This window comes from Stegostoma tigrinum, chromosome 19, assembly GCF_030684315.1.
Source record: "Stegostoma tigrinum isolate sSteTig4 chromosome 19, sSteTig4.hap1, whole genome shotgun sequence".
NCBI lineage: Eukaryota > Metazoa > Chordata > Chondrichthyes > Orectolobiformes > Stegostomatidae > Stegostoma > Stegostoma tigrinum.
Window position 1 is genome coordinate 49,814,503 of NC_081372.1, and position 13,620 is coordinate 49,828,122.

Consider the following 13,620-nt stretch of genomic DNA (forward strand, 5'->3'; position numbering starts at 1 on the left):
TTAGTCTGTGCAGAAATAGTTCCCTTCAAAGCACAGAATGGTTTACATTTTCTGGTGTGTTGCAATGAGAGATGTTATATTTTATTCTGCAGAAGCCTGAGGATGACGAAATTAAATATACACAACTCTTGTAGAGCAATGTACTATCCCTGCATGATAAAAGGGAGATGGTATTTAATCAACCTATGGCAATATTTATAATTACACCAAACATTTAAAGCCCTTCAATGGGATTCTGTGATTGAATGCAACAAATATTTAAAAGCCAACCAAGAAATCCTCTCTCACCTCACCTGTGTGTTTAATAGCAACGTGAGAAACGAGAAAGTCTTCTTTGATAGTGGAGTACTTGCAAAAATCACATTTAAATGGTTTATCTGTGGTATGCGACAGCTGGTGGTTAAGGAGAAGCTTCTTGTTTTCACAGACATAGTCACAGAATTCACATTTAAATCTGAAAAGCAAAGCAAAGCAAAGGTTAGATCCAGGAAAGCACTGGTCATTGTCTAACCAGAGTACACCTACTGGGCTGAATTTTTTTTTAAAGATTACTTTCAAAGCGCAGGAACTGCTAGCAGGGTCAACATTTATTGCCTGTCATGAATTACCTGGAGAAGGCAGTGGTGAGTTGACATATTGAACTGCAAAGTGTACTGAAGTGTAAGGATGCCCACAATGTTCTTTGGAAAGAAGCTCCATAATTCAGACCCAGTGATAGTGAAGGAATGGCAAATAGTTTCCCTGGCATGCAAACTTGCATATTTTGATGTTCCCATGCATCTGCTGCCTTTGTCATTCTAGGTGGTACAGGTCTGAACTTGGATGGTGCTGTCAAGGGATTTTGGCAAGTGAATTCAGTTAATTAGGATGGTATACACCACTGTCAATGTTCTTAGATGATGAAGGCAATGCAATGGAACGCCAGGTATCAATCAATTAGGCTGCTTTGTCCTGGATGATATCAAGTATCTTAAGTATTACACGAGCTGCATCGTTCCAGGTAGTTGGGGGAAAAGAAAAACTTCTGAAAGGCAAACTCTGTTGAATATGTTTCAATGATTCAGACTTGAAATGCAGGGGGCATGATTTGGAAGTGTGTAAAAGATAGAGTAAATGTTTATGTGGTTGATAAGGAGGGAGAAAGCTCTAGTCTGGAATGCAAGATGACATTCGTGGACTAGTCAGGTAGCCAGGAAAATGGTAACTGGAATCCAAACTGGAGAAGTACAAGATAATGGACTTGAGAAGCTCAAACTAGGCAAGAAAATGTGCAATAAATGGTACAAACAAAATGAAGGACTGGGCTGCTGGCAAATCCAGAAAAATCAGCTCAGTGAAAAATGTGCTTCAGGCAGCATAAAGGATACTGTGCTTCATTACCTGATGCATTGAATACTAGAGTAGTTATTCGAAAACTGTAATCAAGTACAAGACTGCAATAGAGTAACTCGTACAGTTTTGGTCAGCATATTTAAAGGAAGCACGAGATTTCCATAAATTGAAGATCTCAATTGCAATGTAATATTTAATATCATAGGATTGTTTATTGAGGGAAGATTTAATTGATGTATAAAATTACAAAATAAAACAAAAAGAGAAATACCTAGGAAGGGCCTATTTCCCATGCAGAAAGGTGTAAAATCAAGAGTCACAGGTTTAAAACAAATGATTGCAGGATTAGAGGGAAGTGGAAGAACACATTTATAGAAGGGGGGGGGGGGGAGAAAGAGATGGGGAGAAATAATCAGTTAAGTTCTAAGAGTCTACAGCTCTTCAGTCTATCTGAAAAGGCGTGGCAGGGGTAGAAACTATCACTGCATTTAAAACATATTTAATCATACACTTGGAAGTGTTCTAACCTATAGAGCAATAGACAGAGAGCCAAGAGTGGGAACAGGTTCAATAGTTTTTTTTAAAGTTGGAAAGGACACAATGCACTGAAGGCCCTCCACACATGCTATAAATTTCCACTATTTCAATGTGCAGTTTCTGACTCCCATAAACTTAATTCTTCTGCAAAATAACAAAGTGCTGGAGGTTATTGAGTACTTAAATTAAACATTGCCGTGCTTTCCAACAGACGAATTTCAACAACAGTCTCAGACAATGGTGCCAAGAAACAGCATCAACGCTTCAATCTGTAAGGAACCAACAGGGGGAAGCCTCAATCGAACTTTTAGCGGGTGAGTTCACAGAGCAAAAAACTGTCTCCAATTCAGCACTACATGGGCACCAGTGAGGCAAAAAGAAAATAATGCCTCTCTGATGCAGGAGGAAGGTCTAGTGGATCTCTTTGGTGGTTGGAGTGAGATACACTATTAGGGCAGCGGCAGGAGCACTACCCTACGTCTTTCCCAATTTTCACTCAGGTCTAGTCACCACCTTTACTGTTTCTGCACTAGTACAGGAAGTGAAAGAAAGGAGAAAGCTGGTCAAATCATAAGGGAAGCATTTTTTCCATCACTTTTTGCAGATCACAAACAGGGCTGCTCCCCACTGGCCACGCAAGAAGGCTTCAAATCTCCCTCACCCCTACGAGATTGCTTTCCCTGGAATCTCATCATCTTCTCTTTCCCTGTTCTATGGCTATTTCTACCTTCCGCATCCGCTTCACAACTGCCGGGGCCATTCCCAAGTGCACTCAGGTGTGACTTCCAACTGCAAGTACGACGGGCTGAAGAGCCTCCACCTGTAAATGTAACATTTCTCCAACTCATTCCATGGTATCTTTTCCTTCTCATTGGCCAGGCAGCTAATTTGACCAGCAGGCCAGAAAACACGAAATAAAACAAAAGCATGATCCTGCTGTGATGTTTTGGAGGATTTCCAAACCCAGGCCCTGCTAGGTTCTACAGTTCATTCCCACCTCACAACACCTCTTGCTCAACAAGAAAAAAAATGAACAAAGGAGGGATAAGATTTCAGCTCAGCGAGTTGAGCATCCAAACGAAGTTTAAGCAAAGACTACACATTTGCTTAAACAATAACTTTGTAAACAGTAAACCACAGTGATTTCCAACATATGAAGTATATATTCAAGGAGCAAAAACAATGACACAGGAGCCTGGTGAACAAAATTTAGGCAGTGCAGTAACTCCATCTACTGGCAGAAATACTAACTAACTCACACTGGCATTATCTTCTCAAGACGTTCAAAATTTCTTTAACCTCATTTCTTCTGCCACCTCCTGCTCACTAATGATATATCCTATTTATTTTTTAACTCAGGAATTTCTTTACAATTCTGGCTTTAATGTTTAGCACCCAATGCTTTTCACATTTGCACTCACTTTCTCAAGCTTCTAGACTTTAGTGGCAAAGTCAACATTCCAACAACTCTCTAAACTTCCATGCTACGTACTGCTATAATTCCTTATGCTCTTCTCTACTTTTACCATCTCCCTTTGCTCATTTAGTTTGCTTTCCCTCATATATTCTTGTGTTTTTTTTTTGCACAACCAGTGCTTGCCTCTCAATTTCTTCAAGTGGAGAGGAAACTTCAAGGCAGCATTGGTTGCTTGTGGGCTGCAGGAGGAACTGACCAAATTCAAAGGCCACTCACAGAGCAGAAAAGGATCAGACTAGGACCACTGATACAGCATGGAGACTATGCTCCAACTAGTTTTACCACCCTAGGGCAGGGCAGAAAAAAAACAAACATGCATAGCTCCCATCTCTAATCCAACAAACATGTAAATCTCATTTTTGTATATCAGGCAAGTCCTGGATGATTCTCTGCTGTACTACACACCAGTGGCTTTGTATCACATGAAAACTCTCAACCTAGACATGCAAATATAATTGAGAACTACACAAAATATGGTTGGAGATTAAAACATTACATCACAACACAACAGCTCAAGCCATGTCAGAATCTGCTCCTGAACATAAGCCATTTCCTCAAATGCACCATGAAGTACCTGTTACAATGCAACTGTAGAAATCAGGCCTACCTGCTGTTTCCAAGAGCCTGAATGTGGGTTAGTAGATGCATTTTGAATGTGTACCTCTTCTTAAATGACTTCCCACACTAGAAAAAGAAAGAGAGAGGGTAAATTGTGAAAACTGGTTGCATGAAATATATTTACATTCCCTTGATACAGAAAAGTTGCATTTCCCCTGGTGGATGGGGATGCAGAACAAGGATGTGCTACTCTCAATATGGCCTGAACACAAGTGACGTTAGAAAGCCATAATTCAAAGAGAAGGAATGCTCTCCGCATCTCAATAGACAGGTAATTAAAACAGATTGAATATTTTTAATCAACAGAAACCAGAGTTAGAGAACTAGATGGAAAACAAGATATAGATCAATTGCATTGTCACTGAATGGTGGAATAGGTAAATAGATTGAATAGCCTACTCCTTCCCAATAATAAAATGCAAAGCTTTAAATGAATTGTCAACCAAAAATCAGGTTACCATGTCAAAGGTACAAGATATATCAGTACTGCCCTTTGTACATTAGGTGGTATAACGATTCTAGATATTGTACGTGGAAGAAAGTTTAAGAATATATCAAAAATTTTATCTTTTGAGAAGTTAAAGTTCTGCACGTGCAGTAACCCATAAGAGTAAGAAATATTCTAACCTTATCACACATGTGAGGCTTTTCAGCACTGTGTGTCTTTAAGTGCTGAGTTAGCCTTTTCTGCATGGGATAGACTCGATAGCACACAGGACAGGGGTAGGAGTTCACCTTGGGCACCTGCGGGGAATAATCAAGACAGGCATTCAAGCTAATATAATGAGAAAGACCATGAGAGTTTGTTAACAATTGATTTTACTATCCCTATCATAAAAAAAATTAAAATGCCTGCAAATCCATCATGGAAGTGCTGGACGAATGCGTTGAATCAGTCAGTATCTGTAAATTTATTAAAGAGGTTAGCTTGTTTTAAGGCACAACTTGTACAGACAAAGATGAACAAATCTTCTTTCTTTAGAAATGCTAATGGAGCCGGTCCTTACTGCCAGCAATGCTCTGATTTTGTTAATTTCTTAAAAAGGCAGGTAAAGCTGCTTGTGTTACCACAAATGGATATACACGTACAATATTGGTGATTGATTATTATTCTATAGGAATTTAGGGCTTAAAAACCCAAAATGTTAGTTAATTACTCAGTAAAACCTATGAAAATAACAGAATCTAACAGCATTTTCTAGATGGATCATATTGCAGTCTCCAGATTTGATCTGTAGACAGCAGGAACAAAAGCGCTTTATGAAATAAAAGCAAAAATGCAAAATAAATAGCTGTTATATGCACGAGAAAGGCACTCAGCCATTTTAGTCAGTCATACAGTATGGAACCCTTCGGTCCAACTAGTCCACACTGACCCTGCTCCTAAACTAAACTAATCCCACCTGCCTGCACTTGGCCCTAATTCTAAACCTTTCCTGTTTGTGAACTTATCCAAACATCTTTTTAAATGTTCTAACTGTATCTGCATCCACCACTGTCAGTTCATCCCACACACAAACCACTGTGTATCAAATGTTGCCCCTCATGTCCTTATTAAAATAAAAATATGTCCCCTACTATTGAACTCCCCCTTAGGGAAAAGGCCTTTGTCATTCACCTCATCTGTGCCTCATGATTTTATAAACCTCTTTCAGGTCAATCCTCAACCTATGCTCTAGTGAAAGAAGTCCCAGCCTTTCCAGTCTATTTTTAGTTTAGCTGCCCAAAAAGAGAGATCTGATTGCCTCCACTGTAATAACACCTACTGAATCCTACAGTTAAAAACAGTGCTCTCAGGATTTACACTTTATTCAGTAACCCATTCCATGTTTTAATTATTGTGTAAAAAACTCACTTGTTTATTTAAATTTGAACTTTTTCCTTTTGTCCAATTCAAGAACTATTTCCTTGCGTGCTATCTTGTGCAATCATCCCTTCAGAAATTTATTGCTGTTATTTTAAATCAACCAGCTCAGACAGGTTACGAAATACCCCTTCGGCAGGTGGAACTCAAACCCAGACCTGCTCGTTTGCACTACCACTGCAACACAAGGCCCGTTTTATTGGAGTTTAAATTCTCGCAACTACCATGGTGGGATCTGATCTATGTCATCAAGGTATTAGTCCGGGCCTCTAGATTTCTAGTCCAATGATTTCACCACAACATCATCATCCCCCAGCTTAACTAAAGGAGGAGAAAAGAATGAATGCAGTGGACTAATCAGCCAGTGTTCTGGTAGCACAATGTTGAACCAGCCGCTACAATTTGTTTCAAGTCTATTGCTTTTTTTCCATTGGAAAACAAACATTCTTTCTTAACTTTCCAATAAGATTACTGATAAGAATGGTCAAAAATATTCCATTTAACTCTTGCTAATATAACAAACAGAAATCAGAGCAACTCTGAGGACTATCTTGCTGTATTACGGCCTATAACAAGGTTGCAGCCAATAACCCGAGGGCTTCGCTCCGTCACACAGTGCATGTGCGAACAGTTTCAGAATTAGCGGCATTTTCACTTTGGTAATTCCTATAACAAGATAAGGGTTTAAGTTTATTTGAGATGAAATTCTTTATTGAAATAAGGCATGCTTATTTCTGGGAATTTGTAAGTTTGTTCTATTCTCAGCCAATGCTGGTTCATTAAAACACACCGCACCATATAATTAACACCCATTTCCCAATCTGGCTATGATTAGAATCAGAGTGTTCATTTGTGCAGACATGAGGTAGATTGTGTTGTGGACTTGCATTCACTCGAGGAGATCAAGACCACCTAAATTAGCAGCCCAATTAGATTTGATCTGCAGCCAGAGCTGAAGGCATTTAAATCCTCAATGACACTGAACCCAGTGTATCTTTACTCTTAGATCATGTGAACAACAGATATTTCAGCCTTTACCAATGTCTCTGTGAATTAACTCGCAGAAGGTACAAGTATGACCCAATATACGAATTTAGTCTTAGTACTAAATTGAGAGCATGGTAAATTGTGACAAGGACAAAGAAATCATTTTTTTTTAAAAGAAGCAAAAAAATGGGCAGGAAATAGAAATTGAAGCAAAAGTATGACATCATACATTTTGGAAGGATAGCACATCTTAAATAGTAAAAGTCTAATCCACTGTAGGTCAGACAACAAAAAAAGAGAGAGGAGATGTTGAATGCAATTTTTGAATCTGGAAGCATTAGATCACAATTGGAAACATATATGTGTAGCTTTTGTAACCTTCCTGTTTTAGGAAGGATATAGAACAATACAAATTCAATAGGTTGTTATGGCTTTGTGGGGGCGGGGGGGGGGGGGGGGGGGGGGAAGAAAGAGTGGTTACACTTACGGAAAAAGCTAGAAGTTATTTCCCACCCTCAGCTGTAACCGAGTCTCACCTCGAGCTTCTCAAAGGCATTTAAGCTTGAGATAACATGAATTCTGAAAGACTGTCGTCACTGACTGGTAACATGCTAACAAGGACACAGTTTAAAAGATGTTTATAAGAAGAATACAAGGTAATTCTACATTCTTTAAATGTTAACTCTCCCCAAAAAGTATACTAAATAAGAAATATTAAATAGTACAGTAAGCAAGACAGGAGAATCAGATAAAGGTGATGATGTACTTGGAGAAAGAAAATGCAGATTTGATGGTTTGAATGGCCTGTTTCTACACTGAAGTACTCCTTTTTTTAAAAAAGCTAGAGGGGAAAGAAAAAATGGTTTCCTCATGTATTCTTTCAGAGCAGGGTGACTGGGTGGTAAAAATCAAGAAGCAGCAGTGCAAAGTGCATTTCTCAAAACCGCAAGGTTCAGAAAGTGGATACACCCATGTGCTGAATCACAGCACAAGTCCAGAGTTCTCAAAAATACATAAGCACTTTCAACAATTAACCGTTTTAGCAGTAAGCTTGCGATGTGTTAAAAAAAATCTTCAAACTACAAACAAAACAACAGTGGCTAGGCATACATCATATCTTACATTTCTGAGATCCTCCAAATCATCTCTCAGGAATTTGGCACTGATCCACGAGGACAGATTAGAACATGTGACTAAATGGGCAATTGGACAGCATAGTACACAGGAATCACTACTGTCATTTCTTTGGGGCAACTGGTCACAATTTGCTCAACTCTCAAGGTTGCTACTGCCAGTCGATGCATACCTGACGCTATTTTCCCTTGTATTTAACGTTGAGGCAAAGTATTTCCCATTACAGAATCAGATTTCCTGGGATCACCAAGCATTTTTTTTTCAAATCAAGGAAGCAAACAGGTAAAAGAATGGATGAAGCTGCAAGCTCTTTGATATAGCTGCTATTTTCACTAATGAGAACTTCAGCCACAGATGTAGTCAACCTTTGATTAGGCTGGTTACATATGCAGAAAGTGTACTATTTACAATCAATAACTCAAATTTTAGACACTTTCAATTTTGTTGATGATCCAAAGCTATGAGGGATAGAGCTGTGAGGAAAATGAAGCAGCACATGGATTGGGAAAATGAATGAGCAACAAGTTAGCAGTTGGAGCATGTGTAAAATTATCTAGCTTGGTTGGAACAATAGAAGAGTAAGAATTTTTTCGTAAAAAGTTGGAGGTGCTGGTGTTGGACTGGGGTGGACAAAGTTAGAAGTCATACGACACCAGGTTATAGTCCAAGAGATTTATTTGAAATCGTGAGCTTTCAGAACGCTGTTCCTTTGGCAGGTGCTCCAAATACCTGAAGAAAGAGCAATGCTCTGAAAACTGGCAATTTCAAATAAACCTGATGGGCTCTAATCTGGTGTCATGCGACTTCTGACTTTCAAAAAAGATGACAGACCTAGTAAAACAACGTTCAGACAGATTTGGGTACCCTTGAACGAGAGATATGATGTTAGCATACAGGGTAGAATGAGTAATTAGAAAGGCAAACGGTAGATTAGCCTTTATTACAAAAGGGATTGCAAAAGCAAGGATAAGATGTTATACAGGTAACATGCAGAGCTTTGATAAGACCAGACCTGCAAACAGACTTGGTGAGTTAACTTGAAGGTGGTGGATACACTGTACTTTGGAAGAGGTTGAGGCAGACTAGGTTGATTCCTGAGATTCGGAATGGGCCTGTTTACTACTGAGTTTAGAGAAAGCAAGGGCTCTCACGTTAAAATACAGAACATTCCACAGGCTTAACATATAATTACTGAAAGGATGTTTCTCCCAGCTGAAGAGTCTGGAGCTCGCACCACAAAATCAGTTTGATGTTAGCTTTTTAGGATAAGGCAATGGGGAACCTTCAGACACCTGTGAATCCTTGAAATTTTCCAGCCCAGAAAAATGCTAATGCTCAATTCTTTAATATGTTCAAAGATAAGATTAGTAAGATCTTTATTTGTTAAAAGATTCTTCTAATGAAAGCAAGTGGGAAGACTGTAGGCAGTGACATTCAGAGAGATTATTATTTAATGGAGGAGCATTCTAATGGTATACTGTTGCTCCCATTTCTTTGGTTCTATGTACTAAACCAATCTTTTGAGCAGCTTTGGCAAAAGGTGGTAATTCTTTATAAATAAGTGTGGAGACAGATTTAAATAAAGTCTGAAAGTCAAAGCCAAAGGTTGTTCAATGAGTGCAGAAAGTATTTGGATAGTTGGATTCTAAGGATAAGCAAATAAAGATGCCAATTAATGACATTTTGGTTAAGTTCTTTCAGGAAATAAATATTCTTTTATCTTGATATACAAAGAACACACTGTTTTAGTTGTGCACTGGATTATTTACTCCCAAAGCCTAATTACTATGCAGTCATTTGACTATCAAGATGACAGCCTTTCAACAGGCATGATAGGAGACATGGCTTCTATGTGAGCTATGTCGTTCTATAGTAATCTACAATTATCCAGATAGCAGGGCAATTGTTTTGCGTCTAGCAGGGATCCTACAGCTCAAATTTAGGAAGTAAAATGTTATTAACTTTTTAAAATGCAACAACTGTTTAAAAAAAATTAAGTAGTGTCTTTTTTGTTTTACATCTAGTTTGCAGCTGTCCTATTTAAGTACAGAAAAGTCCAGGAAATCAGTCGCATGTCACATTTTGTTTACGACAATAGTTAAAATGAAATCTGAAAAATCAAAATGTGATATTCAAAATTGTAAACCACTGATGATTAGAATGCAGCTCAGAATTCACAACTAAACCACATTTTGTCAAATCTTGATTGGTATCAGTCAGAATAAAGTTTCTTCTTTATCTTCCTTAGCTTTCAGAAGTACACCCGAAATATTACACTTACTCCCATATTAGATAAGAAAAGAAGCCAAGATATCAAGGTACACACCTGTACAATACTTTTAACTCATCGTCTGAAACTGCTCTGCATACAAACACCCACACATTGGGCAAAACTGTATGATTTCACCCTAGTGTTATACAATCAAATTTCCTCAAGTTATATCATGTTTAGGACAAAAAAAATTTCCAGTTTGATTGTTCATCTTTGCAGGGTTTAAGTTTGGCAGCTTGATCATCATCTTGAGCTACTGCAATCTGTTTATCATTCTTTATAATGATTTGATAAGATTAGGGGGCTGGCAAAGCAACACCAGGGTACAGTTAAGAATTAACTGTGTTGGTGTACGTGTAGGACTGGAGTCACATACAGATTAGACTGGGGAGGGAAAATGGCAATTTTATTTCATCTGAAGACTTTCGTGCTACATTTTATTGGCACCAGCTTTTAATTTCCAATTTAAATATTTTAAGAATTTGAATTCTGTTTCAAATTTTAGTCTCCCATTTCAGGATCTTAACAAGCAGCCTCCATTCAAGCCTTTGGGTTACTAGTCAGGTAATAGAACCACACTGTATTACGCCAACACAAAATCAACAATCCATAAGTTTCACATTCTTAATACATTTGCCTGGAGATGTCATTCTAATTTTGAGCAAGACCAGCCAATTATTAGGGGAACTGTTGACTGAAGTGTGACAGGAGTTTAAAATGGTATCAGAGATAATGGGAACTGCAGATTTAAAGATAATAAAATGTGAGGCTGGATGAACACAGCAGGCCAAGCAGCATCTCAGGAGCACAAAAGCTGACGTTTCGGGCCTAGACCCTTCATCAGAGAGGGGGATGGGGGGAGGGAACTGGAATAAATAGGGAGAGAGGGGGAGGCGGACCGAAGATGGAGAGTAAAGAAGACGGTGGAGAGAGTGTAGGTGGGGAGGTAGGGAGGGGATAGGTCAGTCCAGGGAAGACGGACAGGTCAAGGAGGTGGGATGAGGTTAGTAGGTAGCTGGGGGTGCGGCTTGGGGTGGGAGGAAGGGATGGGTGAGAGGAAGAACCGGTTAGGGAGGCAGAGACAGGTTGGACTGGTTTTGGGATGCAGTGGGTGGGGGGGGGGGGGGGGGGGGGGGGAGAGCTGGGCTGGTTGTGTGGTGCAGTGGGGGGAGGGGATGAACTGGGCTGATTTAGGGATGCAGTAGGGGAAGGGGAGATTTTGAAACTGGTGAAGTCCACATTGATACCATATGGCTGCAGGGTTCCCAGGCGGAATATGAGTTGCTGTTCCTGCAACCTTCGGGTGGCATCATTGTGGCAGTGCAGGAGGCCCATGATGGACATGTCATCAAGAGAATGGGAGGGGGAGTGGGAATGGTTTGCGACTGGGAGGTGCAGTTGTTTGTTGCAAACTGAGCGGAGGTGTTCTGCAAAACGGTCCCCAAGCCTCCGCTTGGTTTCCCCAATGTAGAGAAAGCCGCACCGGGTACAGTGGATGCAGTATACCACATTGGCAGATGTGCAGGTGAACCTCTGCTTAATGTGGAATGTCATCTTGGGGCCTGGGATGGGGGTGAGGGAGGAGGTGTGGGGACAAGTGTAGCATTTCCTGCGGTTGCAGGGGAAGGTGCCGGGTGTGGTGGGGTTGGAGCGCAGTGTGGAGCGAACAAGGGAGTCACGGAGAGAGTGGTCTCTCCGGAAAGCAGACAGGGGTGGGGATGGAAAAATGTCTTGGGTGGTGGGGTCGGATTGTAAATGGCGGAAGTGTCGGAGGATAATGTGTTGTATCCGGAGGTTGGTAGGGTGGTGTGTGAGAACGAAGGGGATCCTCTTGGGGCGGTTGTGGCGGGGGCGGGGTGTGAGGGATGTGTCGCGGGAAATGCGGGAGACGCGGTCAAGGGCGTTCTCGATCACCGTGGGGGGAAAGTTGCGGTCCTTAAAGAACTTGGACATCTGGGATGTGCGGGAGTGGAATGTCTTATCGTGGGAGCAGATGCGGCGGAGGTGGAGGAATTGGGAATAGGGGATGGAATTTTTGCAGGAGGGTGGGTGGGAGGAGGTGTATTCTAGGTAGCTGTGGGAGTCGGTGGGCTTGAAATGGACATCAGTTACAAGCTGGTTGCCTGAGATGGAGACTGAGAGGTCCAGGAAGGTGAGGGATGTGCTGGAGATGGCCCAGGTGAAGGTTGGGGTGGAAGGTGTTGGTGAAGTGGATGAACTGTTCGAGCTCCTCTGGGGATCAATGTGGACTTCACCAGTTTCAAAATCTCCCCTTCCCCTACTGCATCCCTCAATCAGCCCAGTTCATCTCCTCCCCCCACTGCACCACACAACCAGCCCAGCTCTTCCCCCCCCCACCCAAAGCATCCCAAAACCAGTCCAACCTGTCTCTGCCTCCCTAACCGGTTCTTCCTCTCACCCATCCCTTCCTCCCACCCCAAGCCGCACCCCCAGCTACCTACTAACTTCATTCCACCTCCTTGACCTGTCCGTCTTCCCTGGACTGACCTATCCCCTCCCTACCTCCCCACCTACACCTATCTTCTTTACTCTCCATCTTCGGTCCGCCTCCCCCTCTCTCCCTATTTATTCCAGTTCCCTCCCCCCATCCCCCTCTCTGATGAAGGGTCTAGGCCCGAAACGTCAGCTTTTGTGCTCCTGAGATGCTGCTTGGCCTGCTGTGTTCATCCAGCCTCACATTTTATTATCTGTGACAGGAGTTTGTCAGGGAAGTCAGGGTATATCAGGAGAAACCACTTTATTCAGAGAATATGGAAGCTGCCATCACAAGGCCTCAGTAATTAAAATAAAACAGCACGGACACATCTCAGGGATAACTAGGCCAATACAAATGCTAGAAAAGAACAGAAGAATATGCCGACAGTGTTAGATAAACTGGAGTGAGAGGAGGTTTGTTTGTAGCATAGAACACTGGCGTGAATCCTTTAGAGCTGAATGGCCTGTAATTCTGCTGTGCATTCTAGGTTTTGGAAATGCAAACCAGAGATCTATTTATTTAAATTGTTTAGATTTCAATGGCTGCATTTACAATTCAATGCAAGACCAGCAAAGCAAACAAAGACTAAAGCCACAATCAAATGCTCTGCTTTGCCCATTCGGATTTGATAAGTAGCAACACCGCAATAACTGGTAATAATAGAAGAGGCAAAAACCCCAAATTAATATATTCATTCACGTGTTTCTTTCCAAGCATCTAATTACTGAACTATTAATAGTTCAATGCAAGTCTGGTTAGTACTTCATGAAAACTCACCAGGTCCGCTTTCTTCTTTCTGGAGGGGTGGAAAAATAGAAGAAAAGACCCATTGAATTAAAATATTCCAAAAAGGGCAGGTTTAAACATTAAAAAAAACCAAAAGAACTGCGGATGCTGTAAAT

The 13,620-nt window shown here is 40.9% G+C and overlaps 1 protein-coding gene across 1 annotated transcript in view; it reads right to left on the minus strand.

Moving 5' to 3' along the window:
• LOC125461541 (zinc finger protein 335) overlaps positions 1 to 13,620 on the minus strand; it is a 112,116-nt gene that overhangs the window by 33,097 nt on the left and 65,399 nt on the right. The window contains exons 26-29 of the mRNA XM_059652649.1: positions 13,496 to 13,514; positions 4,592 to 4,708; positions 3,954 to 4,030; positions 289 to 454 (exon numbers count right to left, since the gene is read on the minus strand). Of these exons, the coding sequence (XP_059508632.1) occupies positions 289 to 454; positions 3,954 to 4,030; positions 4,592 to 4,708; positions 13,496 to 13,514 (379 nt within the window). The remainder of the gene's footprint in view (positions 1 to 288; positions 455 to 3,953; positions 4,031 to 4,591; positions 4,709 to 13,495; positions 13,515 to 13,620) is intronic.